The 25,462-nt window shown below is 44.6% G+C and overlaps 1 protein-coding gene across 2 annotated transcripts in view; it reads right to left on the reverse strand.

The window, feature by feature from the left end:
- The window catches only part of DET3 (vacuolar ATP synthase subunit C (VATC) / V-ATPase C subunit / vacuolar proton pump C subunit (DET3)), an 89,083-nt gene that overhangs the window by 22,804 nt on the left and 40,817 nt on the right, over positions 1-25,462 (reverse strand). For both annotated transcript variants that reach the window (XM_086485751.1, XM_086485752.1), the window contains exons 7-8: positions 15,677-15,793; positions 3,322-3,447 (exon numbers count right to left, since the gene is read on the reverse strand). In XM_086485751.1, the coding sequence (XP_086341877.1) occupies positions 3,322-3,447; positions 15,677-15,793 (243 nt within the window). The remainder of the gene's footprint in view (positions 1-3,321; positions 3,448-15,676; positions 15,794-25,462) is intronic.

Below are 25,462 nucleotides of genomic sequence, written 5' to 3' on the forward strand. Positions count from 1 at the left end.
AAATTTACTCTCACAACCAGGGGTATTTTGGGAATTTTGGAAAATTTGAAGGGTATTTTGGGAATTTTTGACAAAATATGAGGGGTACATTGGGAATTTTTGAAATTTGAGGGGTATTTTGGTAATTTTCCCTTAAATTAACAAGGACAACACATCTCAAAGACATAATCCTTAAAATTTGACTCTATACAACAACTTCTAAAGGAGCAAATTTCTTTGAATCTTCTTGTAAGCTAAATACAAGAAATGAAGGCTAAATATAACCAAAGTAGTACACTTAACAATATGCGACCTCAACTTCACTCGTTGTCCAAACAGGAAGAATTAATTATCACCTTTATCATGCCTAGCCTAGACAACAGCTATGGCATGCCTACTCACGTCATCAATGTGCCCAAGAGTAGGTGCACGTTTGCAACCCACGCTCTCTCTCAGCTACCCAGTTTCAACAGTGCTAGCAGCAAGGAGCACCTCCGTCGGTGATTTTGCTAAGCCAGTACACAAAGTTTGCTTTTCCGCACTCGGGGCGACGGTACCCATTGTGAATTCGCTACACAAGTTGTTGTTTTGTGGTTGTGCTTTTGCAAGTACTCCATCATGGGGGCAAAGAGGCTTTGGCCTACGCTCGGGGATTCCGGAAACGGAATCAAGAAAGGTCTATGGAGGTTCACGATCCAGATACATACGGAAACGATGTTGGGAGCTCATCTCTCAAAATTTCCCACAGGAGAAGGAATCGACCATCGAGTCAACAATTTAAAACGGAGGGGTTACTCTAGTTCTTGGGCTTGTAAAAAATAGATTCTCCCTAATAAAGATTCTCTTTTGGGGGAGGGGGTCATTTTCTGGTCCCAAATACTATGTCAATCTTCTCCCTCATCTCTTTTGGTTGAAAGTTTATTACTTTTCAGCTTGTTGATTATTCCTGTGCGCTCTCGTTTGTGACAGTTGGGGACGAAGGTGAGGGTGAAGAGGCAACTAACATCACCAAGAGACTTCAGCAAGATGCTACAAGGTGGGTAACATAGCACGGCACCGAAGCAGACAAGGAGCTTTCATCCAGAAGAGAAAGCAGTCCACTTGCTGAAGGTGGCTCCCAAACACCATAACTGAAGAGGAAACTCCACGGAGATAGTGCAAGTGGCTCTGCAAACTAAGTCCAAGTGAAAACCGTCCGAAGAGTCCTCGGAAAGCGAGGAGAGAGACGAGTAGCTTTCGGACCACCAAACAAGCCACAACCAGCAAGTCACAACATCAAGCGAAGCCAAAACAACAAAACCGCCAAAAACCCCACCCAAAAGAGAATGAAAACAAACAAACGAACAAAAACAAAAAACAAAAGCGACAGAAAGGGGGGGGGGGGGGGGGGGTAAAGAACAATAAACTCAAAGGGCATGCATCCACGCACATCATAGTTACCCGGAACGCGGAACAGGAACGGCGACGGGATCCCCGCGGAACTGGGGAACGGCTAGGGGTTCGGAACGGGAACGGCGCCGAACGGGAGGTATAAAAAACACCCAAATAGTGCATTTTTTAGCTTCTTGTGTTTAAATACAAGGAGTATTAGAGTGCTTTGACTCTAATACTCACAAAAAACTCGTTTTGAAGACCATTCAATCTTGCTATGACTAGATGATGTGAGAGAGAGAGAGAGAGAGAGAGAGAGGGAGAGGGAGAGATTTGAGAGAGTGGGAGGGAGAGGAAGAGAGCTTGAAGGCTTAAAGCCTTGAGCCTTGAGAGAGTGAGTCTTGAGAGGGAGAGATCTTGAGAGTGTGAGAGGGAGAGAGCTTGAGCCTTGAGGATTAGCTTGTGGAGAGAAAGGGGGAGGGGGGTGCATTTTATGAGTCCTTGAGGCCTTGCACACTTCAAAAAGAAGCCCAAACATTTACTTCAATTCAATTTTTGCCAAATTTTTTTGTAGCCGTTGGCCGTTCCAGGGGCATTCCGGAACGTTTTGGGGGCGTTCGGAACGTTCCGGAACGGCCGTTCCGGTTTGCACTGGCCACCCGGAACGTCAAACGTTTCGGAACGTTCGGGAAGGGAACTGCCCCCCCGGAACGCCGGAACGGGGGCTAGGGGGCGTTCCCCGGTAACTATGACGCACATACACGCACTCACTCACACACACACACCCCCCCCCCCCCCGAAAGCAAGTCCTCAGAGGGTAAAAAAACACACCTTGCACTCGCACACGCGCACACACACACACACAGAAAGTTACAATTAAGAACAACCAAGAAACAAGGAAAAAAGAGAAAAGAAAGAACAAAAAAGGAGCAGGAAAAAAACAAAACCGAAACAAGCAGGCACCAACAAAGCAACCGGACAAACAGAGGGACAAATGCCCGAACAATTGCAAGGAGTCTGCAACACCAAGAGGAGGATGGCTAGTGTGGGAGGCGAGGTCACACAAGCAACCTTCCCTAAGCAGAGACAACGGTCTTGACGGGCTTCATGTTGATGGATGATAGACGGCACCTCCGGAAGCGGGAATGTGACAGAAGAGGAGAGGGGTTTTGTAAACCTTAAGCAACCACCGTAATTAAAAGCGGGGAGTCGCTCGGTGGTTGCTTGAGGTGGGGAGCCGCTGTAGGGTTTCAGCAGCGCCCTTAGAGTTTTGTCGGTGAAGGCGTCTTAGGGTTACGTAAGAACTCTCTTTCTCTCACACACCAAGGAACATTTACTAAGGAAGAACCAAAAAACTCAGTAATAGAACAACCGAGTAAGACGTGATGTTTATGCAATGTGATATCTGATTTTGTATCTTGTTTTTTATCATCCTGATGAGCCTGACAAGCATAATGTACAATCTAGTATACAGCTCATTTATGCACTAAAGAAGCAGAAAACACTAAGTGAGGGGTCTAGAGAGATTTGATGGGAACCATCATAATATCGTCTTCTCCCTATCTGTCTCTATCACTCCTTGAGACAGCCTTCACCACTCAATCTATTTTTATCCACTCCATGATAAGGGAACTGGAACATTCATTAACTATACGGGACCAAGTAAAGATGGTTGTGATTCATGTGATAATGGACCTTGTCTAACATCTATTCATCCGCTAGGCACGACATTGACATTTAATCAAGGTACTATGTAAACATATTAGATAGAACAAATTCTACCTTATACAAGCAAATATTTTTCTCTTCGTGTCAATATGATGCAATGATATGTGCAATGATATGAAGACAGAATCGATTTCTTTCACTCATTTTACCAAACATTTAGAGGCTATAAACCATATGCTTCAAAATTAAGTGTTTTCTTCTCAAATCCATGAATTGGCCTAAAGAAAAGCCAATGAGAATAACCTCTCCATAGCTTGCATAGCACCATTGTTGCAAAGCAGTTCGCATGTTTTCTTGATCTGCTGTAAGTCTACTGATCTCCTCGTCTCTATTCTGTTGAGCCTCTGGGTCATATTCAAACTCCCGAACCTGGTTAAGTGAAACAAAGCAGTCTGTAAGTTCTAGAACCTCAACTTTATTAATTTTTCCTCCCTGTTGCTTCATATATATATAATTGCATGTATATTATTGCGTACATAGATATCCACACACACACACACACACACACACACGTGTGCGTGCCCCAGCTTGCTAATGATCGTTCTTTACCCTATGTTCATGATGACAAATTTCTCTATGTTTATTGACTTACAGTAAGTATGAAATATATGCCCCAGCTTTCAACATAAAATTTGCCGATGAGTGATAAACTGTTATATTTCATTCCGTTATTTGGCTAAAAGAGTTTCTAAGATTTTTCTCAAACTTTGTGACTTTGACACTGTATTTGAAACAGTAGTGTACAGAGCACATATACAGACTCGGAAGCAACATTTTACTATATCATAGCAGATTAAATCTCACATAAACCATCAGCAAACTTCATAACCATAGTTCTACTACAGCGTATTTTGTTTGATGATGAAACTTGAGCCACAAAATTGTGAACACAAAGTAGGAAAATTCCATTCGCATTTAATACGTTGAATGTAAAGATAGAAACGCTGAGGGAGAAGGAAATTCAAATAAGCTGCTAAATGATCGGTCTTTCCACCAGTACACTCCACTAGGATCCGCACAAGATCCCAAGCCATGTCCAAAACACTTGGACTCTCAGCAACATTCTCAAATGGTGAACATCTATTATCAAACCTCTACTGATCACACTTGTTATTACCTGTATCAGGTTTCAGGGTTAGGGTTTCAATGATCAAGTCAAAGTGGCAGTTCATAACTACATCTATCTGCAAGTCATTTGTGACCTCATTCCTAGAAAGATGGTCCTAGCTTAAATATAAACCTGGCAATCATCCTCCCTGCTTGCACATTCATTCCCCTCTCTAGAGACTTCATTCCCTTTCTCTCTTTCCCTAAACTCAAATTTCTACCTTTCTCTCTCTAGAGAGCCTCTGAGGCCCTTGTCTTATTCATTCAAGCACCACCAACTCCCACAAAGAGGCCAAGAAGGTGCAAGGAATTGGAGGCTCACACATTGACTATGGAGGACGAGGACTCTAGTGTTGTATTTCTCAATCACTTAATAAAGAAAAACCAAACCGAGGGTGGTGACAACTATTCAAGGCCACTGACTCTCTTGTGCAATACAATTTTTCCAGTCTATATGTGGCATTGCTTCAAACGTTGTGGATTCAATAATGCTCTTAATACAGTTAAGAGATTGAAGTGTTTCAGGATTTGATCTTTTCATAGTGCGTTGTCTTTGTGGCTCAGAAAAAAGTGAGCTTGTTTGCTACATCTATCAACAATCCTCCAAATAGCATTATGGCCGTTGAGTCCTTGTGGCAAACCCATCTGCAGTCCATTGCAATGCTTTCCCATGGCTGTGAGGGAATAGGTAAAGGCTGAGGTAAATCGGGTGTCATATACCGGTCAAACTTTACCTTTTTTCACGTACATATGCAACAATAGCTTGCCACATACTTGGCCAAAATGAATAACGCTCTATTACTAGTGTTGTAGGTAATATTCCTCTTACACGAGCAAAAGGGGGAGCATGGTATTCATTCATAACTTTATGCCTCAACTCTGCTGTAATACATAAGCCACTATCTTCATTGAATACCCATTTTTTATGACATATGAAGCATGTGAATGACCAGCCATGAAATGAGCCCATCTAGATGCAAAACCAACATTTGTATTATACTTGTCACACATGACTGACGGGTCATTGTGAGATGCGTTAGAGATGGCCACCATGTATGGCTTTCTTGAGAATGCACCTACCACTACATTTTTCTTTCCTAGGGGTGTGTGATTTGAAAATGAAACATAAGAGAGAAAATTTGCCATCCTCATATGTTTCTCCGACAACTTAATTTGAGTAGCTTGTGAGAGTGAGCAGCGGAAAGAATGTGAGCCACGCGCGCCGAAAACACTGGAGGGAGAGAGAGAGAGAGAACGCAAGTGCTCTGCAAATGATGCTCTCAATACACAATCTCAATTTGAATGACTACAAGACCCTAAGCATTCTATTTATAGAATCTTAGGTTGAGGTAGGGCTAAAATGTATAACCGGTGCCAAAAACATAAAAGCCCAAAAATGGGTAAAAATGTGTGCACCAAGCCAGGCTCTAAAAATGACCAGCCGGACACGTGCTAAAAGTGTCCGCCCATGCAATCTACATGATGTGCGATGGGTGGCCAACCTGAGACAATCACTAGCCGTACAAAATGGAAAAGCAACGGTGGTGTAACTCACACCTCCTCTCAGCACCGGATGCTGAGACAACACAGAGGAGTCGAAGGTGAGAAGCCAAAGTTCGCTGAGGTACAGCTTTCGTGAAGATGTCTGCTGCATTGTCCGCTGTAGGAACATACTCCAAATGAAGATCTCCAGCCAAAACCAACTCCCGAACATAGTGGTACTGTGTCACAAACTGTTGACGTGTCAAAGCCCTAAAGAAGGGAGCCAACTTGCAGAGGTCGGCCGAGGGGCCTAAACCCTAAGAAGAACAAGTAACAAAAGAAGAAGTCCTACCAACTTTTGGGGACCCCGTCCGATAGGGCCCCAAGTGACATAAAGGATTAAAATAAAGCAAGACTCACACACACACACAAGAAATTGTGAAGCTGGCTGATGACGCGGCAGATTTTCGAAAATCACGCTGGCTGATGTCGTGGCATGCTGTACGGATTTCTGCGTTTTGCGCTGACTGCTGATGTGGCAGCTATACGGAATTCCGGATTTTACGCTGGTAGCTTTTGAGCATTGCTTTTGGACCAGATGCTTTTGAGTTTGAAGGCTTTTCACTGTAATTGCTTTTCAAGCCAAGGGCCTTTAAATATGAGGTCAGGGCTCATTCTCTGGCATGCTTCCTAGAGAAGGTGCAGAGTCTGGAGTACTGGCTTGTCCTGAGTTGATGCAATATAAAGAAATACCGAAAGGGGCACCACGGTTTGGGGCCAATACTCTCTGGAGTGGAATTCCGCCACTCCGTGTCGCGTGCCGTCTCTCTTTCAGTTCAGTTGTTATTGAGGTGCTTAAAGTTGTTTAGTCTGTTCTTTTCTATTGGCACGTGGTGCCCGTCTTGTGACAGTGGTATCAGAGCATCAAGCGTGTGCTTTTCTAAAAGCATACCGGTCCTACAAAGGAGCAGACAGAGCTATTGGAATTTTGTTTGAGGTATCTTCGGCCTCCGACCCCGGACTTATTAAGCAGTCCCACCCTTACTTCATCGCGCATCGGGCGCGCTCCCGTCTTCATCGCTGTGTCTTACAAGGCATAAGCCATAAAGAACCCAAGACTTGGAATTCATGGATTCAGCAGAATATTTGCAATTTCTGCTCAACGAACTTCACGACATTCTTTTGCGGCATCCTCAGCAGAATCTTCCGATGCTGCAAAGTTTTCAACAATTTTCGAGTTACATGTTATCCCCTCGGTGGTACCTCCTCCTCCGGCACCAGAAAGTACAAAAGCTTCCAACCGGCAACCTTCTCAGCCGTCTTTTCCGATCGAGGGAGTCTTCAAGAATATGGTGCAGCCATCTGACCCTGATCCAGTGCAACCGCCATTGCCTTCACCTCCACCACCACCACCACCACCAGGCTACAATGGTTGGAGCCCATATGGATACCCTTATTATCCATACCCGGATATGTGCCTAACCAATCCAAAGATTTCAAAGATGGCAGCACGACACTCAAATTTTTCACTTTTTCCGGGGTGAAAGATCGCAAGAAAGCATTGTAGTTCCTACAGCAATTCGACAACATCTATGCTTTAGGGAACTATACATAAGAATCCAAGATTTCTCGAGCAGCGAGATTTCTTAAAGATAATGCTATGCAATGGTGGAGTTCAATCGCGACATAACAGCATGCTCCAAGGACCTGGCAAGCTTTCAAGACAATTTTTGCACGTAGTTACATGACTTCGATGTTTGAAGTCCGGATTTTGGCAGAGTGGGGCAACTTGAAAATGCTTGCCACCGAAACCATGGATGACTATAACCAAAGGCTTCTCGACTTGTACCTTCAGGTGTCCTTTAAGTTCATTCCCTTGGAGGACCAGTGCTACCATCACCATTGCAGGAATATTGTCTCTCCAAGCAAGTCTCTACCATGCAAGAGCTTATGGACCATGCCGCGGTCTGCTACAAGCTCATGAAAGGAAAGTTGGAGTTTACCACAGAAGAACCTCTAGCCACTAACCAGAACTCCCGGCAACAACGAACAAATTCTCGGGAATCCCGTGAAAACCACCTCAACGGCCTCGTCTGACGCAACGGCAACGAGACGCCTTGTTACGAGAAGGCCGATGCTTGGGGAGTGTATGCTAGAAAACCTCCGAACGATGCAGGCCAATGCCGAGGGAGCGTTTGGTTGTATGCTTGAACCTCCAAGCGACGCAGACTGCGGTCTGTGGAGCGTTTGGTTGTACAGTTCTCTGAGCTCATGGCCTGGACCTTTTTAGGTTATTTGCAGGGGGAGTGACGAGGTAGTCGTTGAGTAGCTTCATACCGCAGACCGTTTGTCTCAGGAGAGTGCTCAACGGCGTTGTTTGTTGTGTCTTGTAACATGCATATGTAAGCATTTGTGTTGCATTGTGATGTGCCAACTACTGAATATTCCTAATTGGATGAGATTGCCTAGGTATGTAATTTTAGTGCATCAAGACACCCGTGGAAGATCGATACGGTCTGGGTGTGATGGCTAAGTTTACTACGTCGGAATATCAAGAGTTCCGATCTGGACGAAAGGAGAAGCTAACTCCTTAACAAAAAGAGCAAACTGATTGTCCCTTGGAATGACCCTCGGAAATTTTTGAGCTAACTTGAGTTGTTTTGCAGATATGTTGTAATTGCGGTCGATTACTCTCTTTCAAGAAGGGGAGATGTCACAAATTGCTGACGTGTCAAAGCCTTGAAGAAGGGAGCCAACTTGCAGATGTCGGCCGAGGAGCCTAAACCCCCCTAAGAAGAACAGGTAACAGAAAAAGAAGTCCTACCAACTTATGGGGACCCCGTCCAATAGGGCCCCAAGTGACATAAAGGATTAAAATAAAGCAGGACTCACACACACACACAAGAAATTGCGAAGCTGGCTGATGACGTGGCCGATTTTCGAAAATCACACTGGTTGATGACGTGGCATGCTGTACGGATTTCCGCGTTTTGCGCTTACTGCTGACGTGGCAGCTGTACGAAATTCCGGATTTTACGCTGGCAGCTTTTGGGCATTGCTTTTGGACCAGATGCTTTTGAGTTTAAAGGCTTTTCACTGTAACTGCTTTTCAGGCCAAGGGCCTTTAAATATGAGGTTAGGGCTCATTCTCTGGCATGCTTCCTGGAGAAGGTGCAAAGTACCGACTTGTACTGAGTTGATGCAATATAAAGAAATACCGAAAGGGGCGCCAAGGTTTGGGGCCAATACTCTCTGGGGTGGAATTCCGCCACTCCGTGTCGCGTGTCGTCTCTCTCTTTCAGTTCAGTTGTTATTGAAGTGCTTAAAGTTGTTCAGTCTATTCTTTTCTATTGGCACGTGGTGCCCGTCTTGTGACATACTGCACCTCAATGTGCTTAGTCCGAGCGTGAAAGATAGGGTTCTTGGCAATAGCAATGCAACTCTGATTGTCGCACAAGAGACAAGTCGTAGCAGTCTGGGAAAAACATAGCTCTCCCAGTAATCTCCGTAGCCATATGGCCTCACAAGCAGCACAACAAGCTGCTCTATACTCCGCCTCTATAGAAGATAGCGCAACGATGGGTTGTTGCTTACTGCTCCATGAAATGGGTCCCGAGCCGAGTGTGAAAACTACTCCTGTAGTAGAGCGCCGAGCATCAGGATTTCCTGCCCAATCTGAATCACACCAACCAAGTAAGGTGCAACCCTTGGAGCGGCCATAGAACACACCATGGTCCAAGGTGCCGCTAATGTACCGCAAACTTCAAAGTACACTGGGCACACTGCCAATGTTGCTGACGAGGTTGGGTGTTGAAGGAATTGAGGACAAAAACTGTGTAACAGATGTTTGGTCGGGAATAAGTCAGCCATACCAGGCAGTCAACAACATTTCGTGTACTGATCCAAGTCAATCCGTGGGGAAGGATCGTGAAGCGATACGTTCTCTCTAGGCTCAAGAGGAGTGCCAATCGGTCTACAGCCTGTCATCTGGAATCTCTCCAGGATAGCATTCGTATACTTCCGTTGAGAAAAGAAGATGCCGTCTTGTGTCTGAAAAATCTGGAATCCAAGAAAATAGTGAAGAAGCCCACGATCAGTCATCTCGAAATGCGTCTCCATAGCTTTCATGATCGACTTGATCCTGTTGGTCCTAGAGCGTGTGAAAATGAGATCGTCCACATAGACAATCACTATCGCAACCAAAGAGCCATCAGAGACAACATAACAGTTGGAATTTGATGAGGTACACCGTAACCCCAGCTTAACAAGAAACTGGTCAAGTGTGAGATACCACAGTCATCCAGCCTGCTTCAATCCATACAATGCTTTCCACAACTGATAGACCCAATCCTCCTTGCCTGGTATACGAAACCCAGAAGGTTGCTCCACATAAACTTCTTTATCCAAATCTCCATTCAAAACGCACTTTTGACATCCATCTGGAAGATAGACCAGCCAAAGTTGGTTGTGAGAGCAAACACTGTGCGTATGGTAGTCATGCGAGCCATGGGAGCAAAGGTCTCGTCAAAGTCCACGCCTGGTCGCTGTGTGAAACCCCGAGCAACAAGTCTCGCCTTGTGTTTGTTGAGGGAACCGTTGGCCTTGTACTTTGTCTTGAAAATCCATTTCGTAGAAACCACCTTCCATTTGTTGGCCTGGGAACCAAAGTCCAGGTTTTATTCCGCTGGATAGCGTCCATCTCTGTCTACATGGCACGCTTCCAGCAATCATGCTGGAGTGCTTCCTCCATCGAGGAAGGCTCAACTAGTGAAGCTTGAATCTAAGACATGAGTGCAAAGTTCACGAATTCTTCGCCATCATAAACTTGCATGTCCTTGAGGCATGCAGAACGTCAAGCCTATCCAGGGTTTGACGAGTCTAGTAACTTCGTGACTTCAGAGGAAGAAACCGTAGAGTAAAGCCAAACAGGAACTAACTTCTCCTTGCGAGGTGGGACCGCCTCCACCCAAGGAGAACCACCATCCACATCAAAATCGGAATCTGACATGGCATGATCAAGTGAAGCAACTGGCTGCGGTGTAGAGGGTACAGGAACAGGAACAGGGATAGGATCAAGTGTAGGAGGTGAACGAGGAAGAGGTAGGGAAGGTATAGGCTTGGATGCTGCCCCCTCTGCATGTGTGCTAAAGAGCTCCATGAAAGTCACATCACGACTAATTGTAGTGGTCTTGGCATCAGGATCGTAAAGCCAATATCCATCAGAATCTCGTGAATAACCTAGCAAGATGAGCTTCTTCACCTTGAAGTCTAACTTCTGTCGCTTCTCCTTTGGCACATGGACAAAGGCCGTACACCCAAAAACTCAAAAGTGTGAGACCGAGGGCTTGCGCCCGTAGTAAGCCTGATAAGGAGTCATGTCCTGCAAAGCATGGGTAGGAGAACCGTTTTGGATGTAAACCGCCGTGTTGCACGCCTCTGCCCAGTAAACCCTGGGCAAAGAAGCATGCGCAAGCATCACACAAGCCATCTCCATGATAGTCCGATTCTTTCGCTCAACAACTTCGTTCTGGGAAGGAGTGTAAGGAGTAGTCAGCTGGCACTAGATGCCCTCTGACTTGCACCACTGTGCAAAGTCCTTCGAGGTGAACTCACCCCCTCTGTCTGAGCGAATACATTTGACGTGCAAATCCTTCTCCTTTTCAACCATCGTCTTCCAATTTCGAACGAAATTGAAAGCCTCCGACTTGAGCTTTAGGAACGAAGCCCAAGTGTACCTGTTGAAATCATCCACAAGCACAAGCAAAAACTGTGAGCCAGAAAATGATTGAGTGCTCATCGGGCCACGTAGATCAATGTGAACCAGTGCAAGTGGTGCCGAAGCTCTGTTGGATGCTTGCTTCAGAAAGGCAACCCTATGTTGCTTGCCCAGCTGGCAAGCCTCGCATCCGCCTAATAAGGAGCGTATCGCTGGTAGACCCTCCACCATAGAGGTCCTAGCAACCTACTGAAGCTGCTGATAACATAGATGTCCAAATCGTGCATGTCATAGAGAAGAAGACTCCATGGTCCTAGACAAGAGAGCAGTGAGGCGGTATAGGGAACCATCGCGCTCACCGTGTGCAAGGATAGTACCTGTCGTAGAATCAGAAATGGTGACTGTGCCACTCCCAGAGTGTATGTCAGCTCCCTGAGAGTCCAAACTCGACACAGAGAGGAGGTTGAAGGCCATGTCCAGAACGTAAAGCGCCTCCACTGAGCTGAACTTCAGAGCCCCTAAAGTCTTCAAGTTAAAAGCTTGCACATCCAAAAGCATTTGGCTGAAAATCTCACGTAAAACCTTTTGCTATTCTACTAGCATAGAGCAATATGGATTAGTTAATCGGGCATCTATGAGGTACCGACTGGCTCTAGATGCGATTGCTAAATACGTTGCCGATTAATCATGGTCTGAGATTTGGAATGACTTTTGATGTGATTTGTCATGTGAAGTCCTGTGATGTCAAGTGATGTCCTGTGATGTGACTGTCGATTGGTACATGTGCTAGATGGGTTGTTCCTAGTGCGTCAGTACTAACAGTCAGTGTTTGCTAAAACAGTTATGGCCTCTGTCTGTTTTGCAAGCGTAATCAAGGGCGATTACAATGCTTTCAAGAGGGGACAAACTGGTGACGTGGCACTATCCCAGATACACACAACAATACCCGGACACTGACTGTACAGCACACGTGGCAGCTCGGATTTTTCGGCATAAAATCCGTTAACAGGCTGACGTGGCAATACAGTACGGACGTCCCGTAAATTCCCCTGACATGCTGATGTGGCACTTGTACGGAAACCTGCTTTTTCAGCGCTGGCTGATTTTTGGACAGTTTTTGGAATAAGTGCTTTATTTGGAGAAGCTTTTCACTTACTGCTTTTGGGCATCCCTTGTAACCAATAACTAAGTGGTTAGGCCCTCACTTTCTCAGAGCATCTGGACGCAGAGTCTGAGAGTGAGCACCTACCCACTCTCTTGTACTTTGAACACAGATTAATACAAAAAGAAATACCGAAAGGGACGCCAGTCTTTGGGGCCAATATCTCTAGGCACGGAACTACGCCGGCGGGCCATCTCGAATCAAGTGTGAATTGTGAATTGTTTTGAAGTGAATCTCTGTTGTGTCGCGGTAGAATCTTGACTTGGAGTGTCCAAGTTTGTTACACCCTTCCCGTGTCCCTGCTTTCTCTGCTTTTACTGAGTGCCCAATGGGTTTCATTTATAGGAATTATATGTTGGGTAGGGCAAGCTTCCCAACAAACTTACAAAAAGAATTCCAAAAGTAACTTTTAATAAAATGACTTATAAGAGGTGGTTCACGCGGTAAAATGCCTGCATGATGAAATGATTGTTCTTGTGCAAGAGAGGGTATGCAACTATGACCGGCCTAGACATGCACGTCCTGCTAGAGGCTCACAAAGTGTCAGGCTCAGTCCTAAGCTAGGCTATGACTGATGCTAGACTATGGCAGAAGCATGCCCACGTAGCGCGAGTGAAGTGCGCACTTGACAACCAAGATCTTCCTATGCCGCACACTGCCTTTCTTTCTCTACATTCGTCTCATATCTCTAGTGTCGGAGTGTGCAACAAAAAGGAGAGACGATGGCATGCAAGAGAGACAGAGAGAAAAGAAAGAGGAGGAGGAAGAGAGAAAAGAAAGAGGAGGAAAGGCTGATAACTCTAGAAGGCCAAGTCTATGAATGATACAAGACAAAAGGACAGAAGAGCCCCATATATAGTGAGGCAAATATAGAGAGCCAAGGTAAGGTCGGGCAAATATCTCTATCAAATACCATGACCAAAAATAAACCCCTCATCCTAAAAAGATGAAACCCTATGTAGCAGCATGAAATGAGGCAAGATGGGACCTCTGACCCCCTCCTAAAGAGGAACATTGTGACCAAAAGGGGAGAAAAAACTACCAAGGTGAGGTACCAGCAACAAATCCAAGTCAAGAAGTCTCTGGCATAGGAGGGAGGAAGCCATCTGGAGAAACAAAAGCTGCTAAATGATCTGCCATTCCAAGATAGACACAGAATATCGAACACAATAATCAAAGGAGAACTTGGCTACGTCCACTTGTGAGAGCCACCGATTCTCTTGTCGAGGAGCGATCCGCTCCACTGTCTTCTCTATCTCCCTTCACTTTCTTGTCTATTCGATTAGCTAAAGTCATTTGAAAGTGCTAAAGTTAATTTGAGTGTGCAGAATCTGGGAACTCACACTCTTCTCTTCCATCATTTTCTAAAATCATTACAGTGGTATCATATGGAGGTGCTTTTGCCATGCCCTCTGCATATTGAAGCATAGTCCTACATGTGGAATCCCATGGCATCCGAGGATCAAGCATGTGGATCATTCCAACGACGGTAGAGAGTTCAAGTCCCTCCTTCGAATGAATATTCACTGAGTCCACCAACTCAAAGTCTTCGCAAGAGACACTGGCCAAATACAACAATTGTACCCAACCACGTACTATGCTAAGCGACAACGGAATAATTTGACAAATGACCAGAATTCTCTTCTTTCTCCTTCACATGAACCTCCTAAAGCATGTCGTAAGGTCTCCAAGCCGTGCTCAGCCTGCTTGCTCAAATTGCATGAAGGAATGAAGAGAGGCAATTAACCCAGGAGAGTGCTCATGCATGGATAACTGACAATGAGTGATAGAGGTCACCTGTATACTGCTAATGTAACCTAGAAGTCAGCAGACAGAGGAGGCGCCAAGTTTAGGGCTGATTCATCTTGGTGATGATGCAACCTTATCAAAAACGACACATGAAAAAAAAAATGCAGGTAAATGTGCCACTTCAGCCTAAAAACCTGAAATTTAGGCAAAATGGACTAAAATGCATACACAGCGCAAGGCCATTGTGACCATCCAACCATGAGATGCAACCTAGGATGTCACCATCTAGGGATTGCATCTCCAACAGGTATACACCAAAGATAGGTGATAAGGAAATCCTGAAGTATCCTCCCTCGTGAAGTATCCTCCCGCTGATTTGAGCAGATGCGTGCTATTCTCCCCTAGACATAGTGTGTATCTAGTCCAACTTTGTGTGATCTCTCAATCATGAAGTGAAGGGTCTGGTAGCCTGCCGGCTGTCATTCTCTATCTTGGCCTAGCTCAAAAATGCTGGCTTTATCGACACCTTGTGGTGGTGGTGTGAGTAATGTGGAAGACCTCTGCAAGAAAGCCATTGATGCATGCCCTTCTGTGCATCGCATAACTGTTGAGATTTCTATCTCTATGCGGAGCTGTCCAACTCAGTGATGGTCTACTAACTCCATGATCTGTCGAAGTGGGTGGTAATCCACAGACAAGGTCAGATATCTGTCCCCCAATGGTGTTGTATGCACTGCATCTGAAACATAGTGCTTCACAATCTCTTTCTCAATCCTGACAGAGTCTGGTAACCCTGCTGCTCGTGGGATGTGTACTACCCAATCTCAAGCAGGTGTACTAAGATCCATGCATCCCCGTGTGTGTCTGTGTGTGTGTGTTTTTTTTTTTTCTTTCTTTTTTTTTTCTTTTTTTTTGGGGGGGGGGATATAGGGCAAAGCAAGAACTCCTACACTCTATCTACCTGGTCATCATCGAACGCGAAATCACAAGGTCATCTAAGTAGTGATCCAACTTTACAGTATGGGCACTTCATACTTACTGAGGGCCCACATAAAAGAAAAACCATAGCTTACAACTTGACAAAGTAACACATGGAAGCCTTTAACAAGGAAAAAGGGGTCCATGGTGACTGCCATGAAAGGACGACAATGGACAAGAAGGCAGTGGCCAGCCCAGCAAACAGGAGATGACCTGCGACCAGAAGAGAATGCTAAACATGAACATGCTTTTATGAGACAAACAAATCAAGGTCAATGCATGCTGAGAAGAAAGAGCAAAGTTGGCTAAACAAGGAAACATGAAACAACACCTTGAATTGAAAAATGACAATACACAACAATAGCAAACCGTTAATAAAAGAGCTAGTTATTGGTTAAGATTACCTGAAACCCTCTCTCACGAGCAGCTGTTTTGAATGTGTCAGAAACCTTTCTAAAGAGAATGACTGTAAATAGAGCATAATCATTGTCTTCATGAAGCCTTTTAGAAGACCTGGGTACCTTTTGAAATCACCAACTATATAAGCAATTTTGATTCGTGGATTGAAAGAAGGCTTTTTAAGCAAAAACATAATGCATCGATGCTTCCAATTGTAAAACTTCCTAAGCAATAATCTGCACTTCTTGCAAGAGAGCCCTAACATCTTATTTTCAAAAAGCCCCTTTGATAATATCGAGCATGCAGTGTATTAGCATTTGGCCCTAAAACTGATTACTAACCTAAAAAGACCTCAACACTAAACATGCAGGAATGGACATATGCATGCACTTACCGGAAAACCCCTTTCATAGCCATGCAGTCTACCAGCACTTAGGCCCCAAAACAGAACACTAAACTTGCAAGACCTCAATACTTAACCTGCAGGATGGAAGTATGCATGCACATGTATACTTGAGCTATTTGGGACTCCTCTTATGGGTGTAACCACTCTCCTTTTGCTCATATTGACCCCCCTAACACCACTGAACCACTAGACTAGAGCTTTAACCACACGCACACACATAATACATGCTCTTTGCCAATGAGCCTGTGACATATATCAAGAGGTACTGAAATTTGAAGTCCAGCAGCTCTTAAATTGACCAATGCCTATAAAACTAAGAAATTTTCCCAGTTATAACAAAGTTGTCATTAAGCCTAGTTACTACTATCCAAACGCAACCCGTAGACTAGGTAAGCCTAGGGAATCTACTACCGGCAAGTTTGTGAGCTTGATCGCAAGACTAGCATGTTCAGACAAATCCATTAGACCAGCAAGGCCCCTGCGTCACAGTTAGTGCTCCACTAGGATCCATCCTTAGTAACATTACACAAGTTAAGATTCACATCAACAGCATAAGGAATCGACATTTGAATCACCTCCTAGCCATTATCCATAGAGCCTAACTCGCTCACACCTAAGCCTAAGCACCTGAAGCTATTCCGGCCTAATGTCCAACCTCAAGGACTAGCATCCCATACTACTAGCCGACACCCTAGCTTGGTTGTCCAAGAAATCATTTCCAAGAGTCTATAGTCTAAGACTGTAATGATCACACAAGATAGCTCGCAATTGAGCCCAAGGTTCTATGCAAAGGACGTCATAACAGCCCTAGCCTAAGGGCCTAGTTAACAATAGTCGGACAATGTAACAGACTTGGACACTCCAAGTCAAGAATCTACCGCGACAGCACCAAATAACCACTTCAAAACAGTTCACAGTTCACAATTTATTCGACACTGGCTCGGCGGAGTTCCGTGCCTAGAGATGTTGGCCCCAAAGACTGGCGCCCCTTTCGGTATTTCTTTTTGTATTAATCTGAGTTCAAAGTACAAGAGCGCGGGCAGGCGCTCACACTCGGACTCTGCGTCCAGATGCTCCGAGTTGTGAGAGGCCTGCTCACATATTTAAAGTTACAAGGGATGCCAAAAGCAGAGCCCCAAAAGCTGAAAAGAAGCTTCAAGTAAAAGGTTTGAAAATAAAGCAAAAGTTCTTTCTCTCTCTCTTGCTTATAAAAATAAAGCAAGTGCCAAAAAGCTGTCCATATTTAGCTTTTAAAAATAAAGCAGAAAAAAGTCTCTCTCTCTCTCTCTCTCTCTCTCTCTCTCTCTCTCTCTCTCTCTCTCTCTCTCTCTCAACTTGCATGGAAAAAGGAACGCCAAAAAGATGCCCAACTCTCCGTAAATCATGCTGATGTCCGTACAGCAGGCCACGTGTCAACCCGCCACGTCAGCAAATCAGGGTTAGGGTTAGGGTTAGGGTTAGGGTTAGGGCAGCATTAGGGTTTTTGATTTTAGGGTTAGGGTTTCAACAGAATTAGGGTTTTTGATTCTAGGGTTAGGGTTTCAGTAGAATAAGGGTTTCTGGCAACCACGTCATCACTTTGTGACATACCCCCCTCTTGAAAGCATTGTAATCGCCCTCGATTACGCCTACAAAACAGACAGAGGCCATAAACCGTCTTAGCAAGTTAGCAGACACTGATTGTTAGTATCTACGTACTAGGAACACACATCTAGCACATGTACCAATCAACAGTCACATCACACGACATCATAAGACATCACTCGACATCACATGACATTCAACATTCATTCGAATCTTAGACCATGATTTATCGGCAATGTAGCTAGCAATCGTATCTAGATCCAGTCGGGACCTCATCGATGTCCGATTGACTAACCCCTATTGCAACCATGTCTATTCGAGATCGATTAGACCAAAATGCTGCAGTCGTTTCGTCTATCAGTTCCTGCACTTAAAAACAATTCAAGAACAAATCAGTTTCATATTCCGGAATTTCATTTCATAAAGTCATCCAGCAGAATACTGTCAGCTCTCAGTATCCCTAAAGCTCAAAGAGACATCAGTGACTTTAGTATTCAAAAATCGAGGCATCTGTTGACAAAGGAGCGGAGTATCTCCCCTCTTGTGCAAACCCACTACACCAGATCTCCGGCCAAGCTGAATTCTGGGTTCCATTTGGAATAGACTATGCTAAACCCAAAGCTTCAAGGTAAAGATTCACATTCCGCGGAATATCTGCTAGGTCTTCCTCCTCCATTCGCTTCGCATCCATTGCGAAGTAGGTCTTGAATTTAACCAAGAACCGTCAGTTCGCTTTACCTTCTTTCTTTCTTTCTGTGTCAATTTCTGTTCTGGAATGAGTATCTGCTCTTTTTTGTCCAATTCGGGTTGCACCTCTGGCTTCCCATCATCGGGCACACCGCCTTCAAAAGGCCTTACGAGACTCACATGAAAAACATTGTGAATCCTCCAAGTATTTTGGCAGCTTCAGTCCAAAGGAGATATCATTATCTTTTCGGAAAACCTGGAAAGGTCCACACTATGTCATGCTAAGCTTACAAAGAAGACGCTCCTTTCCCTTTTGTTTTCTTTCTCGGTCGTGCCTTCCCATAATGTAAGAGCTCCCAATCCTTCTCCTTCAATTTCAAATCGCGATAATGGCGATCTGCTGCCTTTTTTGTTTTTCCTGAAATTTCTGCAAAAAGCCTTCCGGACCAAGTCCCTCGTGAACTGGTCGGCTTCAAAGAAAAATCTTATCTTTCCGCTAAGGAAGGGTGGAACCTTCGTAGCAAATTCAAGAATCTCAAATGGCACCTTCCCCATCAAAGAGTTAATCGTGTTGCTGTAGGCATATTCCACCAAAGGTAAAAACCTTTCCCAAGTAGTCTTCTAATCCAACAAAGAAGACTTCAACAGATCCAGTACCACTGAATTAGCAATCTCTGATTGCCCGTCAGTCTGCGGGTGGAACGATGACGAGAACTGTAACCGCGTGCCTATGTTCTCCCAGATAGCCGTCCGAAACAAACTCGTGAACCTGGGGTCCCTGTCGGAGACAATTGTCTCACGCATGCCATGTAATCTGAAGACCTGGGCAATAAACAATCGTGCCCACGCTGTGTTCTCGGGAGATGAAATCCATTGTAATACTTCCCAGGGGCGGGTGGTTATGGGCAAAGGCTGTAACAATCCATGTGCTTTATGCCTGTCAAACTTGACCTTCTGGCATACCAAGCAACTGCGCACAAACTCGTCCACATCCTTCTTGAGTCTCGGTCAAAAGAAGTATCTCTCTACCCCTTTGAAGGTGGTAGCAATGCCATGGTGACCCATAAAAGGCGGACAGTGGCATTTCGTTAGAACCTTTTTCCTCAACGGCTGTGTAACGCACAACATGGTTTTCTTCATCAAGTAGCCATCCCAAATGGAATAGTCCGCTACTATCTCTCCTTTTTGTATTCAACTGAATACATCTGCAAAATCTATTATGTGGCGTACTGACCGACCATCTCCTCGAAGTTCCTATGATGTATCGCGGAAATAGCCAGAACCAACAGCTTTCGAGACAAAGGATTTGCCACCAATTTCTTCTGTCCCTGCACATGGACAATCTGGAAGTAAACTGTGACAAGATGTTTGCCCACCGCATTTGCTTTTTCCGATAGCTGCTTCCGTGACAAGAAGTAGCGTAAACTCCCATCATCTGTGAAAACCGTAAAATCGGCTCCAAGTAGGTAATGTCGCCACTGAATAAGAGCATGGATAGCCGCCGAAAGCTCTTTCTCACAAATCTGTGTTGTCAATTCTAGCCTTGAGAACAATCGGCTCTCGTAGGCAATGACATTGGCCTTCTAGCATTAAGACCGCATCCAGACTACGACCACAAGTATCACAATATACTTCAAACTACTTCTACAAATCCGGCAAATCCAAAACTGGTCTCGTAGTCAATTTCTCTTTCAAAGTCTGAAAGGCAGTCACCTCTGTGGATCCCCACGAGAAAGGGACTCCTTTCTGTGTCAAGATATGCAAAGGGGAAGCAACCTCTGCAAACTTTCGAATGAATCGCCTGTAGTACCAACACAGTCCCAAGAAGCTTCTAACTTCCTGGACATTCTTCAAATCGGGCCAATCACAGATAGTCTCTATCTTGGCCGGATCCATCTGCACTCCTACTGCTGACACAATGTGTCCCAAAAAGTGTATCTCTGGTAGGAAAAAATTCACTTTTCTTTGCATTAATTACTAACTTGTGATCTCATAATGCTTGAAAGACTTGAGGCAGATGATCTCTATGTTCTGCCTTATTCTTGGAGAAAACAATGATATCGTCAAAGAAAGTGCCAACAAATAGCTTGTACTCTCGAAAAATCTTATCCATCATCCGGTTAAATGTCGCAGAGCATTGGTTAAGCCAAAAGGCATCACCAAAAACTCAAATAACCCAACAGTCGTCCGAAAAGCTGTCTTGTAGACGTCTTCCGGCGCGATTCTGATCTGATGATATCCACTCTTCAAATCAATCCTGCTAAAGCACAAGGATCCCTGTAATCTGTGGAGTAAGGAATCGGAAATCTGTTCTTGATGGTAATTTTATTGAGAGCTCTATAATCGATGCACATTCTCCAAGATCCGTCTTTCCTTAAAACCAACAACACTGGAGAGCAATATGGTGAAGTACTAGTCTGGACAAGACCCTTTTCCAAAAGGTCTTTCACTTGGTTAATAATCTTTTCGTTCTGTGCTCGGCTCACACAGTAAGGTGGCCGGTTTGGTGGTGTGCTTCCAAGTATCAGATCAATAGAAGGACGAGCGGATGGTAACTCGCCTGGCAGGCCCTCTGAAAAGCAATCGACATGAGTGTGGAGAAAATCTTGGCGTTCTTTTGTTCAGGTCAAAACATATTCGACCTTTATCCATCGTTCAATTCTCCCAAAAAATAAAGTAAAGAAACTTAAGTTCATCAAGTACAATCTTTGACCCTTCATTTGTCAAAATCGCTTTCTCGGCCCGATAGTCAACCACGACGTTGTTGTGGTACCAAGGGATTTCAAGTAGAACGTCACAACCTTCCAAGGCAAATACGTAAAACTCCTCGTGCCCTAAATACCTGTGTCATTGCAAATGAAGTTTGTCAATGCTCGATGTAATGGCAATATCCCGTATGGGTGCCACTCGAACTACCTCCCCTTGTGGCCTCAGCCTATTGGGCATAATTCCAAATTGAGCCGCCAGTTCCAAGTGAAAAGAAGTTGGCCTTGGCTCCTTCAAAAAAGCTCCCTAATCTTTCACTTTGCCCCCAAAGCGGCAAAGTTTGTACTTTCATTCATTTGATTCGGTTCAGGCCCCACGCAATGTGGTACCAGTTCTGCTTTTTATCTGCCTTTTCTGTCACATCTCTCAGCTGCTTTAGAACTTTCTGGCCTTTCTTCATCCTGTGCATTCGGTGCCTTGTTAGGGCACTTCGCAGAGATACGCCCAGTTTCCCCGCATTCAACACACTTCCCCTCCTTGATGAAGCGAGCTCGCTCCTAAGGAGTAAGCCTGGGTCGTGCATCTTTCTTTTCTGAGTTGCTCTTTCTCTTTCTACTTTCATTTGTCGAAGTCTGTTCAACTCTTTGTGTCATGATCTCATCGGTGGGATAGGTCAGACTGCCAGAGTGAATGGCAGAACCCCATTTCACATGACTCATCAACTCCTGAATGGAAGCTGACTTCTGTTCTAAGCAATGATCTCGGGGCTCTGTAGGTAGACCCAAGGTATACCGCTCAATCCGTTCCTTGAATGAGATCTTCTTTAATGAAGAGGCGGGTAGAAAAGAGCTCCAGAATCTCTCGCAATAAGCGTCCACTGTATCTTTCTTGGTCATCCGAAGATGGTTCCAAGCAGTTCGTATATCATGTTTATACTCTCGAGTCAACCAAGAAGAAATAAAGAGCCTCTTGAATTTCAACCATTTAACTAGCGCAGTCTTGCTTAATAGAAGCGTGGACCACCAAGTTCGAGCATTCCCCTTAAAGTAAGAGGCAGCTCTCCGAATCTTAGAGTGCTCTGAGTAACGCCCTCTCGCGAAAGCGATGTCAAACTGTTGTACAAAAAACAGCCTTCGAAGCATCTCTATAACCAGAAAACGTGTCAAATTTAATTGACTGTCCACCTTCCTTAAACTCTCGGATTTTCTTGCTTTTGTCTTCCAGAAGGTCATACTGGTTGGCTTTGTAAAAACTCTTCTTCTTTGCATAAAAGTTGCTCTCATCAGAGTCTGAACTGTCTGTAGACGAGTCCTCTGTAGAACTGTCACTCACTGGGCGAGATTTAGACTTCTTTGCCTTTTTCTTGCCCTTTCCGAAGCATTGTTTCTGGCTTCGCTTTTTGCCTTTTCGGTCTTCTTCGCTCGAGTCAGATGAGCTTAGAAGAACAGTCAGAAGAAGAAAAAGAAGAAGAAGAGCTAGGTACTTCTTCAAATCGAACACGCTTCTTCTGTTTCTTTGCCTTTTCAAATGTCAACAGACGACCCAAATAACCCGAGAAGTCAGTGCCTTTCTTCTGCTTTTGCCGTGCTTTTTAGCTTTGTTTTGCGCGTCAAAAAGCTGAGCAATCCGTGCATCAACCACCTCTTCTAATTCCCTTCTCTCAATAGTAAATACTTCTTGTGAGCAGAAGGTTTCTTGAGAGCGGGTTTTGGGGGTGGTGGTGTGGTTTTCTGCCACTGTGCGCATGCACCTCCTAGAAAGAAGTCTCGCTCATATATTTTGCAAATTTTGGGTCCTTCGCAAAATTGAGCATCACCTTTGTTGCATCGCCGATCACAAGGCGGAATCCGTACGTACGTACCTTACCATTCCGTACAGTACAGTACGTACCGTGTACCGTACGGCATGAAATTTTTTATTTGAGGCGTTTTCTCCACGGACCAAGTGCGCTAGGGGTGCTTTCAGATAGAGTTAATAGGGTGAAGGGGAGAGAGCCTTAGGCTTTTTTTAGGCATCTGACACAGACTTTTGAGACTGCACGTCTTAGTGCACACTGGTGATTGCATGCTTTGGAGGACAGGCTGCAACAGCCTTTTATTGTTATTATGGCATTGTAGTATTTCACATACTTTGTTTTGGATCTTTATTCAATTTGTATGGTATATGCCGACTTCTGGCTGATGCCATGGACATGATGTTTGTAGTTGTTATTTGGTTTTATGATTTATGGTCATTGGTTTTCTCATTGAGTATTGAGTCTTGAGTCATTAAGGTTTATGATCAATATGTTCATTTTAAGCATTGCATTGTTAATTTGTTAATGAGGCTGAATTTTGAAAGGTCTGTGAACTTAAATTTAGTGTAATTTTCTTTTTTACAAATGGTACCTATCACGTACCTAAAGGTTGGTTCAGTACGGAAGTACGTTCTATACGTACCTAAACCGTACCGTACACTACGTACCTTTTCACCTTGGCCGATCAATTGACGACGCTCTATCTCTCGATGCTCCGCCTGAGTAGCCCGAGGCGGGCCATACTCCTTGCCTGAATCTTCGTTGTGATCCCTTCCCGCATCTTCGGATGAAGAGGGAGTCGACCGATCTTTGCTTGAAGCCATAGGTGCCGCGGAAAAAATTTGGGATCGGATTTCTCGTAGAAGAGAAATCGGCCGTTATCTGATACCACTGTAACAGACTTGGACGCTCCAAGTCAAGAATCTACCGCGACAGCACCAAATAACCACTTCATAACAGTTCACAGTTCACAATTTAATCGACACTGGCTCGGCGGAGTTCCGTGCCTAGAGATATTGGCCCCAAAGATTGGCGCCCCTTTCGGTATTTCTTTTTGTATTAATCTGAGTTCAAAGTACAAGAGTGCGGGCAGGCACTCACACTCAGACTCTGCGTCCAGATGCTCCGAGTGTGAGAGGCCTGCTTACATATTTAAAGTTACAAGGGATGCCAAAAGCAGAGCCCCAAAAGATGAAATCAAAAGCTTCAAGTAAAAGGTTTGAAAATAAAGTAAAAGTTCTTTCTCTCTCTTGCTTATAAAAATAAAGCAAGTGCCAAAAAACTGTCCATATTTAGCTTTTAAAAATAAAGCAAAAAACTCTCTCTTTCTCCCAACTTGCATGGAAAAAGGAACGCCAAAGAGATGCCCAGCTCTCCGTAAATCACGTTGATGTCCATACAGCAGGCCACATGTCAACCAGCCACATTAGCAAATCAAGGTTAGGGTTAGGGTTAGGGTTAGGGCAGAATTAGGGTTTTTGATTTTAGGGTTAGGGTTCAATAGAATTAGGGTTTCTGGCAGCCACGTCATCACTTTGTGACAAACAATCCTCAAGCACCCATCCTAAAACGCTGCCTTAGTGTAGGGCATTTTGGGTAAACCCATAGGAAATCAAAAAATGCAGCCAAAGGCTATGTAAAGTGCGCGCGGCAGGACGGAACAATCACCAAGAAACCGAAAAGGGTGGGCATTGTTACCATATTAGAGTGCAGTGCGGAAGTGTGACGAGAGAGAGAGAGAAAAGAAAGAAAAGAAAGAAAACTTTATTAACGTCTTCGAAAGGCCGAACTCGACCTATGAGACAATATCATATACATGTGTTGATGCTCTAGGCATCGGAAAATAAAAAAAAGGGTACAAACTGAAATGAGCCTATACTATGCAAGAGGGTGTGGTAGGGTGGTGCATGTGGTGTACAATGTATAGTGTGGGTCCTCGTGTCGAGGTGAGAGAGAGAGAGAGAGAGAGAGAGAGAGAGATGTGAAGGGGGCTGATCAGCCCCTTTTAACCAGATGGCAACAAATAGCCCCGAAGGCACAGATACCATCATACCACACACGGGACAAGTGCCCCCGCCTATATAACAAATGAGGGCTCGGTTGGGTAATGTCCACCAATAAGCCCAGCAAACCATAAATCGGGGAAAACCTGTGAAAAACCAAAAACTAGGTGGCCAGTGACACAAAGTGATGACGCGGTGAAATCGGCCTATAGGGCGGTAGGCTTTCACCCGATTCTTTAACACTTAACTTTACGACACAAAGCAATGACTTAAAAGGAACCTGTAACTGAGACTGGAATTACAATTCAAAACAAAAGCACAGCCAGGAAGCTAGAATGCTCCCAAGCAGACAGCAACACCTGTAGGCCCCAAAGGTTGGCGCCCCTTTCAGTATTTCTTTATTCTTTAACAGAGGGAATAAAACCTGCGATTTCCTACAAGCTGTCCCGCATAATCCGGGCTGAATTCCATCTGTTCTGGCCCGATTTCGGTAACATAACTGTACTAGGACGCTTCACAGTCAGTATCCCCACACAATAGATGACTTCCCCGACGCATACGGACACTTTGCAAAACCTAGTGAGAATCTGCAGCACGCTGAATTCTCTGT

The sequence above is a fragment of the Adiantum capillus-veneris genome, chromosome 16, assembly GCF_014529385.1.
Source record: "Adiantum capillus-veneris isolate H3 chromosome 16, ASM1452938v2, whole genome shotgun sequence".
Lineage (NCBI taxonomy): Eukaryota > Viridiplantae > Streptophyta > Polypodiopsida > Polypodiales > Pteridaceae > Adiantum > Adiantum capillus-veneris.